The sequence below is a fragment of the Cupressus sempervirens genome, chromosome 9 (assembly GCF_028749045.1).
Source record: "Cupressus sempervirens isolate cs-2001-9-10 chromosome 9, ASM2874904v1, whole genome shotgun sequence".
In the NCBI taxonomy this organism is placed as follows: Eukaryota; Viridiplantae; Streptophyta; class Pinopsida; order Cupressales; family Cupressaceae; genus Cupressus; species Cupressus sempervirens.
In genome coordinates this window covers 672,909,458-672,926,690 of record NC_143126.1, presented here as the reverse complement: position 1 = coordinate 672,926,690, position 17,233 = coordinate 672,909,458, and the positions used below count along the sequence as shown (strand labels likewise).

General features: G+C 34.5%; 1 protein-coding gene across 1 annotated transcript in view; it reads right to left on the bottom strand.

Moving 5' to 3' along the window:
* The window catches only part of LOC149540531 (phospholipase A1-Igamma1, chloroplastic-like), a 110,843-nt gene extending 108,149 nt beyond the window's left edge, over positions 1-2,694 (bottom strand). Inside the window, exon 1 of the mRNA XM_089802704.1 lies at positions 2,567-2,694. Coding sequence (XP_089658830.1) covers positions 2,567-2,694 — 128 coding nt within the window. The remainder of the gene's footprint in view (positions 1-2,566) is intronic.
* Between the last annotated feature and the right edge of the window lie 14,539 nt (positions 2,695-17,233).

Here is a 17,233-nt window from a genome sequence, read left to right as displayed (position 1 = left end):
TCTTTGTGTTTCAAAGAAGAGGTGTGGAAGAACCTTGTATTATTGTCCCCCTCTTTCAACCAAATAGCACTTGACCTTTGCTTCCAAAAGGTCTCTTCCTAGCTAATAAATAATGAAGCTCAAAAGATTTCTCCACCTCCATCCTTACATCATTATATCCTTCCTTATGAATAGCATCCTAACTGATACCAAGGTCCTTCAAGATTCGAGCTTTGGAGTGAAAGATATTTCCAAAAATAGACTTGTTCCACTTTCTAACATTCAACTTCACTTTTCTCAACTTCTTAGCCACTTTGAACATAGCAGTTCCCTCCACATGGATATTCCACCAATCTAATATACACATCAATATATCCAAGTGATAATTCCTCATCTTCTCAAATCTAAAAGGAAAGTTACACTTTAAATGAATTAGATCTAATGTGAGAGAGATGGGAGAGTGATTTGATCCCACCCTAGCCATTAATGAGAGATTGCAATTATAAGATAATAGCAAGTCTAATTTTATAAGAGCCCTATCCAAGAAGACTTGAATAAAATCTCTTCCCACTCTCCTATTGCACCACGTGAAAAGACCCCCTAGAGATCAACATGAAGATATGTCAAGTCATTGATAAAATTTTAGAGGTCCATCTAACTGTCCTGGTTCAGGAGCAAACCACCCTTCTTTTCATCCTCTCTCAAAGGGGTATTGAAGTCCCCCATTTTAATATACCTTCCCACTTTGAATCTAGCTAAAACATTCTTAATTTTACCCCAAAAATTATTCCTAACATTCTTAGTATCAGGAGCATATACATTCAACAAAAACTAGGACTCTTTGTTTTTATTATTTTCAACAAGAATGAGGAGAAAATTACCTTCACCATAAAAAAATTGAGGCTTAAAGAGATAAGAGCTACAAAAGGTTACCAAACCTCCCAAATATCCTTCCAAACTCGTTGCAAAGCCTTCCATACTACTACTAAAAGAGATTCTTTCCACTACCTCCTTTCTCATTTTTGTTTCTTAAATTAGGAAAAAGTCAGGCCTATAATCCCTAATCATATTTGTTATAACCTCTTTTTTGTGGACTCCATTGAGCCTCCTTATATTCCAATATAGGACCTTCATTTCTTCTTTGTGAATTCGATCTCTAGGATGGTCTTTTGGCTCTCATTCTCTAGGTCCCTTCTGGTCTCCTCTCTCCTATTCTGAGTATCATTGTTCCTTCTAGAAATATTAGGTCTTGCACCTACATTATCCTTCACTTTGCTTCTTGTTTTAGTAGGGGACACTAGCGAAAGGTCCCAAATTTTCTTCTTATTAATTACCTTTGACCATTTCCATTGGCTTTCATCAATACATATAGCAAGCAGGGCCTCCATTTGAGTGAGTTTCCCTGGAGATGAGGACCTAACCACCCACACCAGTCTAGATATCTTCCTTGAAGAGGCAATCCCCTCCACGGGATTATTATCTTTATTGGGTATTAACTCACTTGAGATAACTCCGTCCTCTTTTTCTAATGTGGACTTGGGAGTATTAGTGTTTCCTTTCTTCCTACTAGTTTTGGATTCACCTTCCTAAGCTAAACCTTTTGTACTATTTCTCCCTTAGGAGATGACTCCTTCAAATTTTCTAGGTCCTCTAACCCAGCCGCCCTACTTTGCCACTCAGATACTAGCCTTTTGTGGTTCCTTGCCACTCTTTTTGGTACATTCTGGTTCAATCCCTAGGACTTCCACTTCCACCACAGTAGGCACCACCACTGATTCCTCCTACTACTACTCCAAACCTATAACTTTGTTAGAAGTTACCTTTCATTTCCATACTTTCTCTCCCTCTTTTGAAATTTTGATTCTATCTTTTGTGAATCCCTTTGCCCTAATCTTACTCTGGTTCTATTTGTTAGTTTTCTCCTCCAAGACCCTTGGGAAATTCTTAGCCACATGGCCCACCTTTTTACAGTTAAAACAAGCAAAAGGGATACATTCAAAATCTAGCTTTTGAATATGGGTGCCTAGTTTTGAATTAAGGTACACCACTTTCGGCATATCTCAGTCTTCACCTACTCCAATGCATATTCTTGCATAAGTTAGCCTACTCCTTACCACCATTACAAGTTCAATAGATAATAGCTCCCAAAAAGACTTAGCTATGCCATCAAAAACATCCTCGTACCAAAATTCCATTAGATGTTTTGGTAGCCAAACCCAGATAGGAGCTTGAACAAAGAAAAAATCATTAAGATCCAACTTTGAGGTATGTTTCTATAGTGCTAGCATCAAACGTCCAAAGGACCAAGATGCAATACATAGAATTCTCATGAGATCCTCCATACAAGAGAACTCAAAAGAGAGGAAACCCTTGGCCATAGCCACAATCTTCACATGCCCTTTCAAATCCCATTTATTTCTCACATAAGTCCTCACTACATCAATATTCAACCTTGGGCCAATGAACTTCCCAATTAGTGAGGACGCCATTGTCACTATGTTATGGTCTACCAATTCATTAGGGATTTCAATACTGAACCTTCCCTTTTCTTTATCTAAGATTTCTTTGATCTCTGAGAAGGACTTACCTATTGGTTTTATCCCAAAGAGAGAAGACCATTTCCGAGTCAAGCCTGAGATAAGGACCCTCATCACATTTTGTGGGGCCAGTGAAGTCCTTCCTAAATCCAAGAACACCTTTCTTGGGACCTGCCATGTTTCCTGTGGGCCCTCATTTCTCAAGGGAACAATATTCCCTTGGCCTTCCTTCTCTTGGTCATCCCCTAAAACCTTCTCTGCTCCATCCTAGACATATCCCCCAAACATTGAATTTAAATTTCCAATTTCTCCTATTCTCGCTCCAACTTTTTCTCCTGTTCCATGCTCCATTTTCTAGTTCTAGTCTAATTAAACATGTATCTCTAAAAAATTGGGGTAAAATTCTAATCCTCTACCCTAGGCCAGTAGAGTAGGTACTTGGCATGAAAGTTCTATAAGGGAAACTAACCTACAACCATTCTCCACTATGAAGGGGAGTCAAACCTGTGACCTCAAGGAAGTAAAACTCAAGGCACAAAACAACTCACCTAAAAGTGATGGCTAAAAATAACTTTGGGGGAAAATTCCAATCTTCTACCCTAGGCTAGCAAAGGAAGTACATTAAAATTTTGGGGGAAAAGTCCAATCATGTAGCCTAGGCCAACGAAGTAGGTACTTGGCATGAAAGTCCCATAAGGGAAACTAGCCTACATTGATTCTCCACTATGAAGGGGAGTCAAACCTCTAACCTCAAGGAAGTAAACCTCAAGGCACAAACCAAATCACCTAAAAGTGGTGGCTATAATATTGGGGGGAAATTCTAGTCCTATACCCCAGGTCAAGGGAGTAGGTACTTGGCACGAAAGTCCCATAAGGGAAACTAGCCTACATTGATTCTCCACTACAAAGGGGAGTTGAACTTGCAACCTCAAGGAAGTAAACCTCAAGGCACAAATCAACTTACCTACAAGTGGTAGCTTAAAGATTGGGGGAAAAGTCTAGTCTTATACCCTAGGCCAGTGGAGTAGGTACTTGGCACGAAAGTCCCGTAAGGGAAACTTTCCTATAGCCATTCTCCACTATGAAGGGGAGTCAAACCTATGACCTCAAGGAAGTAAACCTCAAGGCACAAACCAACTCACCTACAAGTGGTGGGAAAACTTTGGGTGAAAAGTGTTGTCCTGTACCCCAAGGTGGGGGAGCAAGAACTTGGCACAAAAGTCTAGTAAAGGAAACTAGCCTATAGCCATTCTCCACTATTAAGGGAAGTCAAACTTGTGAAATTAAGGATGTAAACCTCAAGGTACAAACCAACTTACCTACAAGTGGCAACTAGCAAACTTTGTGGATGTTAATCCATAAGGTATTTTATATTATGTCAAGCATGTGAAGACATGAAGGTCAACTGAGGAAAGATTTGCTAATATACAAGGTATAAGTAAAGATCTTATCTTGTGAAGATAAGAGTGCAACATGTGTGTGATCTATGTGATATTTTTGATTGATGTGAAGTTGATAAGATGATATGAAAAATATATCCAATGTATGATCAGGGCAAGTGAAAATTACAATAGCAAGAAAGAATTATATGTATATCTATTATTGTGAAGAACTTATTTGTATAAATGTATGTTAGGGCAGTGGGCTCTTCTTGCATACATTGTATTTGATCTACCAACTCTTAACAAGGTTGAAACAACTCCTAAGATGGTTGAGGCTTCTAATAATGAATAGTCTTCTAACAAGGACTTGAGACACTATATATGTACTTCATCAACTCTTAACAAGGTCAATATCCTTAACATGATTCTTTTGTTTAGTGGATCATCTAGTGGGTAACATCCCCACTAGGGTTTTGTAAAATTTTGTAGAATAATAATTCAGCCCCCCCCCCCCCCCCAACCCACCAACCCACCACCCCTGCCCCCGCCTCCGCTCTCTCAGTATTATCTATTTCCAACACTTCTTTTTCTATTTTGAGATTTCTAACCTCTTCAGTGAGGGCATTTTTCTTTTCCATCAAATCTTCAACTATTGCATCAAAATCACTTGAGTTTCCATCCTTAAAAAATTGAGTAGTGTCTTCTTCTTGTTATTGACTGTCATTTATTTGAATAGCTAGTTTCTTTCTTCTCTTCAATGAATGTTGCAGTTCATCTGTTTCCTCTTTGAGTTGATGCAGGGAAAGTTGTATTTCAATCTTTTGATTCTCAATAGTCTTTCCCAAATTGTAGACTACCATCTTCAATATTTTACCTCCAAAGTTGTAAAACTTTCCTCTCTAGACAACAAATTTCTTACACAAATTGTCAGAAATAACAATGGGAAAGTAAACTCTGAGAGCAGGGACGAGTGAATTGGCACTTCAAAACTTTAACCATAAAATATTCACCACACATCCATCTCATAATTTAACATATAAACTGAAATAGCTAACTACACATGACACAATAGATTTGGTTACCTAGGAACCCTCCAATGAGAAGGTAAAATTGGGGTGGGGATGACAAGTCTTCACTACTGCAGTTGTAAAGTGTGGCCTATTATGGTTACAATGTGTTTGACCATAATCCATGATCTACCCTATGAAAGATCTTCCATATTAAAGGCTTGGAAATATTGTTGGGTCTCACCTTGTTAGAGGATTTAAATCTATAATAAAGTAAGCACTTAGTTAAGAGATTTACAAAAGCCTGTTAAGACTACAAAACCTATTAAGGCTACTCTATTAGGAGATTCTCTCTATATCACCTATTAAAATGATTTAGCACCATGATCCTTTGGTTAGCATACTACTGCTAGATGTCAAATCTTCTCTTTGTTGATAAATCCTTGATCCTTTTGATCAGATATGTCTCCTCTATCCTATCTCTACTTTTCTCTTCTCTCTCTAATTGATTTTGCAATTCAAAACATTTTCATAACCTCCATAGCCACCATGAATTTTCCCACTCTACACTTAGCATTCATGTCTTACACATACACAAACTCTTTAGAGTTTTCCTTCTTAAATAAACATAGGTGAAATGGGTTAGGTAAGAATCAATAGTTGTGGTTGATTCATATTATCACCTAATTCATCCATTAATCTGATTGGTTGCATTTACTACTTAGGGTTTTGTAGTACTCCTTCATACTTATCTCCCATAATTGTAAAATATGATTATGTCAGCCCAAAAATGGTTTACATGTAATTTTGTGCCATTACAGACAACTATGCCAAAAAAATTTCAACCGATATCCAATGACTCTAATGCTCAGCCTTCATTGTGCTCCTAATGTTGTAACTTAGTTTTTTAATAGCTTGACACTATCTATTTACTTGGCACCTAAATCACTCAGCATGTATAGTCTACTCAGCACTTGAGTGACTCAACACTATCTATATTGCTCAACATGTATTGGTTGACAACTAATGCTCAACATGCTTTGATCACTCATCTCGCACTACTTGCTCAAATCACTCTAATCACTTGGCATACACTATATGCTTGGCTTGCACTGTAATTCTTCTAGATTATGACTAAGTTTTTTTTTATTGCCTTTTCAAAACCAATTTGAGATTAATAGTGATAGCTACAGAATCCTTTCATTTTATTCTTAGAGACAAATTTCTTTCTCTTGAGGTTTATGGCCCCTTCCTACCAAATGGGAATGAAATTTCCAATATCCAATTTGCAAATGACTCTACCAATTTGTATAAACTTGAAGAGAAAAATATGGAGCACATGATGGCTAAATTAGACCTTTTTTGTGTAGCCTCAGGGAGTGAAATTTCCATCTCTAAGACTATCCTTTTGGGATAGAACCATAAGCCTCCTCCTTGGTGTAGCAATTATGGTATCAACTTAGGGGGAGGGCTGATCATATTGTGAAGTATCTTGAAACCCCTTTTTCCATTAATCCAAACATTAATGATATGTGGAATTGGATCAGAAAGAAAATTAGTAGTAAACTTAGTAAATGGAACACTATTTACTTATCAATGGTAGGAAGGATTTGGGTCTGCCAGAAAATCCTTTCTTCTTACTCAATATATTTATCCTATATTTGACTCTTTAATGTTAGTCAATTTGATTTCCTACAAAAGATCATTTGAGACTTTCTTTGGTCTAATGGGAAGGGAAAATGTAAATCCCATGTTGTAAGATGGGATTGGTACACTAAAATCAAGGAATTGGGGGGATTGTGATTGAAAGACTTGAGAACCCAAGGCATTTTACTAGTAGTTAGATGGATTACAAAAGCAAAACAAGGGGATGAACCTTGGAAAATCCTTATAAGACATAACATAAGCAGAGTACTTCCATGTGTTAGAATTCTTTAGAATAATCAAGAGGGGGGTTTGTGAATCAATTATCCAAGGTCCAAATGTACAAATAAAACTTTTCACAACTTAGTGAACCCATATCCATAAAACATATTCATGAATGCATCCATTAGATCATTCAATCACTTAAACTTATAGATTATTGTCCTAGGTCAAAATAACTTTGTAGAAATGTAAAGATAAAACATAACAAACTCAATAACACATTTGACAAAAGGATTTTTACGTGGAAACCCAATTTGGGAAAAACCACCAATGACATGCTACGCATTCTCACTCTTCTGAAGTGATTCCCTATGAAAGGCTAAGCCTATTAAAAGTTACAATACACATTGTTAAATGTGATCTAGTTAGAGGATTTCAATCACCCTACTAGGAGTGATCCTTGTTAGAAGATTTTAGATCATTCACTTAGAATGTCAACTGGTTAATGGATTTACAAATGACTATTAGGTCAACCTTAATTGAAAGTATTTACCTTGGACTATTACAATTATTACAAAGTAATAGTAAGGCTTGATCAGATAACAAATTACAACTCACTTGCAGATTATAGATCTTTGTTTCAATCCTCCATTCTACTTGGCTTTCACACACTTCAACTCTGATAGCTTGTTCACCCTTCAAGCATTCATGCCCTTAAGCCTTCTTGCTTTTCTTGCCAATAGCAGTATCTTCTATTTGGTTACTAAATGAAGCAATACCTTAGACATCTTGTCTAACTTAGGTTCTCAAACATGACCAACATTTCTTCTAACCAACCATCTCTATAAATAGAAAATTAAGATCTTTTACCATTCAACCTCTATCATCCATTTTAGGGTTAGGTAGGATTCAATGAATATACTCATCTTTTCATTTGAGTCCCTTCTAGAAACTTCTTCTTCAATAATCTTTGAATTCACCTCAAAATTGTTTACTATGAATTCTATGCCACCAACTCACCATAGTTATCTTCCACACACTTCACAAAATTCAAGAAACAAAATAGTTGGCTCAAATTTGTCAAATCTATGATTTAACATGAATACTAGCACTTGACATCAATTTATTATCACTTGGCTTCCAAACTGTTCTTCCATTCGTCTTCAACTAGATCACTTGGCAAATACTAAAGTTTACTGGTGCTCGACATCAACTAAACTTTTCTCAGCTTACACTGTATCACTTGGCATACACTAAAATTTCACTCTGCTTGGCTCCAATTGATTTTCTACTCGACTTGCACTAACTTTGCTCACCACCTGCTGTCCACTTGGTCAAGCTTGGCAGACTCAATTCTTCTTACTTTTTCTTCTAGACTTAGTCAATGTATCCAACCTTTGCATCCTTAAGTAGATAATCAATACATTGTAACATCACTGTCTTAATTGATCTTTGTACTCCTTTTTCTTACCATAAATCAATCTTTCCTCTAGGTGCTTTTGTTATCTCATTTGATCAAAACCTCCTATTAATCAAACAAATGATAGTACTCAAATCAACTAGGCAGTTGTCTTACTAGCAAGTGGCAAGTTTGACATTAGTAATAAAACAATGATTGAAATATATTCTCATACTTATGTCAATCTATTTTCAACAATCTCCCTCTTTGGAATTGATGGCCAACTAGTACCAGTAACAATATCAAAAAATAAAATAATTCATTATATTGAAATCTCTCCCTCTATTAGCTTTCATCTTCTATATAAGCTACCAAATTCTATTCTAATCAATAGACAATCAACTCATCCTTATGACTCCCTCTTGATCACTCCCTCTTTCTAATATTCAAGTATCTCTATACTATTCTTTTCATATATCTACTTTGGCACTATCTCCCTCTTACTAAGTAGATGTATGTCTTTTAGTCATTTCTCCCTCTGAGTAGATATTCCATGTTTCTCCCTTGTTCTCAGTGTGTTTGGTATTCTATATTTCTCCCTTTCTCTATTTCTCCCTCTTTGAAAATAATGTCAAAGAATTGTCATCTTAATATGTAAATATGAACATTTTTAGTTTCTCCCTTTGTCACCTAGGTTTTGACTGATCTGGAGCTCAAAATCTTTAATTACTTTAGACATCTCCTAAAGTAAGATCCTTTACATCAATGTGTAACATATGTCAATCATCTTAGTTGGTGCAGGGCACTACTCATGCTTCTTAAATAGCCTTGGATAGCTTTATCACCCCTAGTTTACCTCTTAGATACTCATGAGAATCCTTAGGTAACGCTTTTGTGAAAATATCAGCTATTTTCTCTTTTTCTATTCACATATTCTATCTCCACCTCTTTGACTTGAACCAACTCTCTCAAGTAATGGTACTTGATTGCAATGTGCTTAGTCTTTATATGCATCATAGGGTTCTTTAATATATTTATAGCACTTGTATAATCACACTAAAGTATCACAAGTTTAGTAATTTCATCCTTCCTACCTTTTAGTAGTTTTTTTATCCACAAAATGTTTTTACAATTTACTACAGTAGCAACATATTCAACTTCAAGAGTAGATTGAGATATGCAATTTTGTTTCTTTCTAGTCCATGTAACCAATTTTTTTCCTAAGGAAAATGCTCCTCCACTAGTGCTCTTTCTGTCATCAATATTTCTAGCCCAATCAGCATTAGTGTAGGCTCTCAACTCAAACTTTTCATTTTTCTTGTAGTATAGACCATACTCTTCTAATCCTTTCATGTATCTCATTATTCTATTAATAGCCATCAAATGATTCTCCCTAAGATTAGCAGAGATTCTTACAACTATCCCAACAGATAAGGCAATATTAGGTCTGATATGCACTACATATTGCAATTTTCCAATCATAGACTTGTAAAATGTTTGATTCACCTCAGTTGAGTCATCATTTTTTGACAACTTGTGTCTTGTAACCATAGGTGTTCTTATTGGCTTGGAATCTTTCAATCAAAAAAAATTGGTATCTCCTTTACATACTTAGACTGGGTGATGTATATACTATATTTCATCTGATATACTTGTAAACCCACAAAGAACTTGATCTCTCCAAACATAGACATCTCAAATTCTTTCTTCATTTCATTTGCAAAGGTTTTACATAAAGTATTCTTAACCTCAAAATATGATATCATCAACAAAAATTTTAGATAGTAAAATACCTTTTCCTTTTTCTGTCTTCAAGTACAGATTGTTGTTATAATTAGTCCTCTAAAATCCAATCTTCACAAGATAATTGTGTAGTCTTTCATACCATGCTCGTGGTGCTTGCTTCAAACCATATAAAGCTTTGTGTAGTCTACATACCATTTTTTTCTGTTAGTATCAACAAATCATTCTGGCTATTCTATATAGACCTCTTCTTCCAACATGTCATTCAAAAATGGAAATTTAGCATCCATTTGATAAACTTTGAAACCTTTGTATACAGAGTAAGCAAGTAGAGTTCTTACTCCTAATCTTACAAGGGTGAATTTTTCTCCATAGTCTATCTCTTCTTCTTGTTCATACCCTTTGCAAAATAATATTTCCTTATTCCTTGTAACTTCACATTTTCATCTAACTTGTTTCTGTACACCCACTTGGTTCCAATCACATTTTTATCTTCTAGTCTAGAAGGTAGAGTCCCTATCTAGTTCTTCTCAATCTATTAAATCTCTTCTTTCATGGCTTTACTCTAGTCCTCGTCTTCTAAGGCATCTTTCATTATTTTAGGTTCATGCATGCTAAGAACACATGCATCACTTATTAGCTTGTTTCTTGTCATTGGTCTTGCATCTTTATCTCTAATACTTTGTGTAGCAGGGAGATATATTTTGACATAATTTGACAATCTTAGTTCTACTCTATTTTCCTCATTAGGTCTATCAACTTTTGAGTCACTATGTACTTCTCTATTAGGTAATTCAACATCTATTTCATGTACACTAATCTTAGAATCAAAATGTGCCTTAGCTTCAGTCTGTAACTCGGCACCTAACTATAGCTTGGTTCCTAAATGCAACTCAACATTCATTGTATGTGACTCAGTAGTCACTAAAACTTGTTGTTGATTTGCAATTTGATTTACAACATCTTCATTAGTAGGCATACCTTCATTAAAGTATACAAAAGATTTGTATTCCTCTGGTTCCTTCATAGGCTTAGCCTCATGTACTTTTGTATATTCATCAAATTTTACATTTTCACTTTCCACAACTTTGTTAGTGTTAGTATTTAAACACTTATAAGCTTTACTTCTTGTGGAATAGCCAAGGAATATTCATTCTTCAATTTTTGCATCTAATTTACCATTTTAAAAATCTTTGAGAATATAACACTTGCTTCCAAATACCTTAAAATATTGTACATTGGGTAAGTATCCATACCATAGTTCAAAAGATATTGAATGAGTACCTTTCTTGACTTATACATGGTTCAAGGTATAGATAGTTTTACTTACAACCTCTCTCTAGCATTTCAAAGTAACATTCTTCTCCATCATGAGTGTCCTAGCACAGTCCATTACAGATTTGTTCCTCCTTTCAGCAATTCCATTTTGTTGAGGGATCCTAGGTGTAGATGTTTGTCTTTTGATTCCTCTATCATCACAAAAAATTTCAAACTCATTTGATGTAAATTCTCCTCCTCTGTCAAATCTTAAACATTATAGGCTTTTACCGAGTTCCTTCTCAACTCTTGCTAAGTACCACTTAAACATGTGAAAAGCATCAAATTTATATTTTAAAAGCATAACTGGCATCATCCTAGAACAATCATCAACAAATATCATAATGTACTTGTCACCTTTGTAGCTTTGCACATAAATTGGTCCGCACAAGTCACTATGAACAATCTCCAAAATTCCTTTAGCGATGTGAGTTTTACTCTTAAAACTAGACTTTGTCATTTTTCCTAACTAACATTGTTTGCAAATTATATTGTCATGTTTCTTCATTTTAGCCAAACCTCTAACTCTTCTCATGTTACTAATACTAACCAAGTTATCAAAATTAACATGACATAATCTCTTGTGCCATAACCACACATCATCAAATTCTACAACTAGACAAGTAGCATCATTTATATCAAGGTAGAATAGATTGTCTCTAATTTAATCACCTTTTCCAATTATTTTTCCATCAGTATCATATATATTAGTCATATTTTTCTCAAATTCAACCTTGCAACCTAAACTATTCAGTTTTGACATACTCAACAAATTATAGTTAAGTCCTTCAACATAATAAGCATTGTCACATAAAATATTTTCTATGAGTTTGATAGATCCTTTTCCTCTTATTAGACAGAGTGTATCATTACCAAACCTTACATTATTTCCATCATAATAATTAAAGGTAATGAACTTACTTTTATCTCTAGTCATGTGATGTGAAAACTGACTTTCAATGATCCATCTATCATTCTTGTTCACACAAGACACTAGTACAGTTGCCTCATCAGAATCAGAATCATCCTTCATTGCAACATACACCACTTTGCAATCATAATCATCTAATCTATCTTTGGTTTCCTCTTCAACAATGTAGCAACACTTCTTTCCTTTTTCTTTGTAATCTTTGTTGTCCTCATCTCTTCTACTTTTGTATTTGTGACCACTTCTTTTGTTCTTCTTTTTTGGACATCTAGCAGCAATATGACCAACCTCATTGCAATTAAAACATGTGATAGTAACTTACCTTTGAATTTCCTTTTACCTCTAAGAAATCTCCTTGCTATAAGTGCTTCAAGTTTTTCTACATCCTCCTCATTTGTATCACTATCATTGGAAACATATTTTTCCTTTTTCTTCTTCTTCTCATTAGGGTCCTTCAATGATAGCTTAGCTTTGAAAGAAGATTTAATATTGTCAAATTTGAAGTTATCAAAATTAGATAGCTCAAAGGAAGTGAGCCTACCTATCGGACCTTCAAGGGTCAGATTAGAACATAGTATACATCTTCATTCTTGTATCAAAGAAACTCTAATAACATGGATGGGAAACAATGTTCTCAATACTTTACTCAATATAGTATCATCATCTTTCTTACTAGTAGCTCCTCCTATAGTATTACCAACGTATTTTATTCTAGAGAAACATTGAGCAACATTCTCACCTTCTTGCATCCTCATATCATCAAACTTACCTCCAAGACTTTTAGATTTGTATCTCAAAATATTCACATCTCCTCCATAGATGGTGTGAAGAGCATCTCACATCTTCCTTGATATCATCAAATTCAGCATAACTTAGGGTAGAGGCAATCTCCAACATTGTTTGATTGTGTTCTTTCTTCTTTTTTAGATCTTCAACAATTAGGGCTCTAGCAGGATCAACATGCTTAGTAGAGATGGTAGATTGTGGATAGTCTCAAAGACCTCCTAGGTGTATCTTTATCAAAAAATTCCTTGCAGGAAATTTGTCCTTGTTAAGCTTGTGTGCCTCTCTTTTTGGCATCTTGATCTTTTACTTATAGTACCTTCAAACTAGTCCTCAAAAGTAGATGGCTTTGCTACCAATTGTTGGAATTCTTTAGAATAACCAAGAGGGGGGATGTGAATCAATTATCCAAGGTCTTATTTTCACAACTTAGTGAACCCATATCCATAAAATATATCCATGCATGCATCCATTAGATCATATAATCACTTAAACTTATAGATTATTGCCCTAGGTCAAAACATATTTGCAAAAATGTAAACACCAACCCTGTTAAAGGTTACAATACACACTATTAAATGTGACTTGGTTAGAGGATTTCAATCACCTTGTTAAGAGTGAGCCTTTTTAGAGGACTTTAGATCATTCACTTGGAATGTCACCTAGTTAGAGGATTTAAAAATGACTACTATGTCAACCTTAATCCAAAGGATTTACCCTAAACTAGTACAATGATTAGAAAGTAACAGTAAGGCTTGATCTGATAACAAATTACAACTCACTTGCAAATTAAAAATTTATGTTTTAGTCCTCCATTCTACTTGGCCTTCACACACTTAAGCTCTGATAGCTTGTTTACCCTTCAAGAATTCATACTCTTAAGCCTTCTTGTTTTTCTTGCCAATGGCAGTTTCTTCTATCTGGTCACTGAATGAAGAAATACCTTAGATCTCTTGTCTAACTTAGGTTTTCAAACATGACCAACCTTTTTTTCTAACCAGCCATCTCTATAAATAGAAAATTAAGATCTTTTTCCATTCAACCTCTATCGTCCATTTTATGGTTAGGTAGGATTCAATGAATCTACCCATCTTTTCATTTGAGTCCCTTCTAGAAACTTCTTCTTCAATCCTCTTTGAATTCACCTCAAAATGGTTTACCATGAACTTTGTGTACAAAACTCACCATAGTTATCTTCCACATGCTTCACAAAATTCAAGAAAACAAAATAGTCAGCTTAGATTTGTCAACTCTATGATTTAACATGAACACTAGCACTTGACATCAATACATTATCACTCGGCTTCAAAATTGTTCTTCCACTTGGCTTCAACTAGATCACTTGGAAAACACTAAAGTTTACTAGTGCTTGGCATCAACTAAACTTTACTTGGCTTACACTGTATCACTTGGCAGACACTAAATTTTCACTTTTCTTGGCTCCAACTAATTTTCTGCTCATCTTGCACCAACTTTACTCAACACCTACTATCAACTCAATCAAACTTGATAGACTCAATTCTTCTTACTTGTTCTTCTAGAATTAGTTAGTGTATCCAACCTTTATAACATTAAGTAGATAATCAATACACTATAACATCAATGTCTTAACTGATCTTTGTGCTCCTATTTCTTACCATAACTCAACCTTTCCTCTAGGTTCTTTTTTCATCTCATTTGATCAAAACATCCTCATCAATCAAACAAATGACAGTACTCAAATCAACAAGGTAGTTGTCTTACCAACAAGTAGCAAGTTTGATATCTATGACAAAACAATGATTGAAACACTTTCTCATACTTATGTCAATCTATTCTCAACACCATGTGAAAAAAAATGCTGGAATAACTAGAATGTTTTGGGCTTCCTTGCCTTGAATTGTAAAACAATAGTGGGAGGTTCCAATGTGTTCAAATCACATTGGAAGAGCTGGGAAAAAGTGAGACCTCTTCTTGGTACTATTTCAAGATTATAAAATGGTAAAATCTAGTGTGGCTCTAGTTCCATTTGGTGGAACTTGAAAAGAAAATCCAAGCCTCTAGCCCTTGTGTAAGGGTGTTCAGCAAAGAAATGGGCTAAGGCTAGAACATTTAACCTTAATGATATTCTTAGTAATGGAAGTCTAATGGAATGACATGAACTAGAAAATAGATACTCATTACATGAATCCTAAAGGAGAATATTCAGTATGATCAAGAGTTCTCTTGAAGTGTCAGGACTTAGATTTGAAAATTACACTATTGATTCTTGTTCTTTTAATTTGAGGTGGCCTGACTCCTCCCCTTTGCACCTTGTCAAATCTAATTATGTCTATTCCATCCTCTCCTCTAGATCCACCATTATGACTATCTCAATGCCTTCTAGAATCTTTCCCTCACCCACAATGATTGGAAGAAATTTCTTAACTAGATTTTGGCCAGACCTATTGAAGCAAAAGTCATCTACTTCCTCTAGAGATTGCTCCTTCTTATGCTACCTTTCAAAAGGCTTGGTGGTGACCCAACTTCTATTATGTATACACTCAACCCGAATCTATGGTCCATGTGTTCTTCCCTTTCCCATTTTCCTAAAACATTTGGTAGTTGTTTGGGTTTGTGTTGGATTCTAATTTTTATGTTGAGAACATTATTTATGGTAAAATCTATCCTAATTGCAAAGAACTTAATTTGTTATGGACTATTATTTCTTCATTTATACTCCAGGTCTCTATGGAAATTAAGGAATAATAACATTTTTTAGGGTATAGATAGAATCCTTACTAAGTCTCTAAGGAGACTCATAGCTATTGATAGTCCTATGTAGGTAACTAGTATATTCAAGTTGGAGGAGTAATTTAGGTAGTTCATGCAAAAAGGTATTGTTGATGAAGAAAGACCTACATTATGGTTTTACCTCTATGAAGAAAAAAGAAGGAAGTGGCTCATGTAATGATTTTAATGTGCCCCTTATTGCAGCTAATCTAAAGGATCAAAGAGGAAGATACTTGAAAAAGACATGAAACTAAAAAGGAAGCTCCCCCTATGTCCTTCATGTCTTCCCCTATTTTCCACTTCAAACTCTAGTGAGGGAGAGGAGGAGGCTAGACTTATAAGTTGAAACTTTAATACTTATGTTCTATTATATTAGCTCTATGTTTGTTTTTGAAACTTTTCATCATAGTTGATAGGCTATTTTTTGTGGGTCTTAGCATGGTTGATTAGCTCTATTTTTTTCATAATCTATGGTTCTTTGGTCCTTGTAAAACTCTATTATTTATTGATAGGCAATAATAACAATAGTTTTGTATATCATGTGAGTTAAAAAATTAGATTTTTTTTCTTTTATGCCATTGACATACAATTTGTTTAACAAAATAATTATGATTTTCATCATTCAAATGTAGGTCCATTGAATGTAACATTTGAAGCAATAGCTTTTAAGATATGACCACTCCTTGACCATATTTTGTTGCAAGGAATGCCACCTCCTTGATTTAGCATGCATGAGGAAAATAAAATCAAATAAAACCTTAATTTCTAATAAGTAGAAAAGACCTATTCTACATTCTTTCTAATCTCTCTTATCCTTCGATCTGTTTACTCTCCCCATGTCATTTAATAAAATCTCACAGAAATCCATTACAAACATGGGGTTTCTCTCTCAAATAGAATCACTCAAGGTTGCATTGGTTCTACTATTAAATGGACCAATATTGCAATGAACATTTTTATTTTTCAATAAGTGGAAACCTGACTCCTTGATTACCCTTTCTTCTATCCACTTCATAAGATTTAATTTAAATTTGACATGGTTTTGGATTGAAATTGCCATGCATTTGGAACTATCGACAGAATTCACATACTTGACGATTCCATCATTTGACAGTGTATTTGAAATTTTAAAGGTTCAATATTCTATTAATTAATTTACAATGTATTATTAATTTAAAATATTAAGAACTATTGACGAAGTGGTAGTAGTTATAGACCTTTTTAATTTCAATCTAATATTCAACAGATTTGTTATCCGGACATATTTATGTTTCCATTTTTTATTATATTATATATGTATATCTATTTATTGGTGTTTTTATTTTTTATCATATTATATTATCTATATATTTATTAATTCTAATTGGAAAAACTTTCATGACATGAAAGTTACTCAACTCTCAGCATTAGATTTTAAAGAAGAAAAAAACATTTATCTAAATTATAATTATTAAATTTATTGAGGAATATTATCTGAATCTAGTTGCTCTAGAAACATAATCTGTATTTAACAATGAATTTTAATGTGCTATGGATTTTCA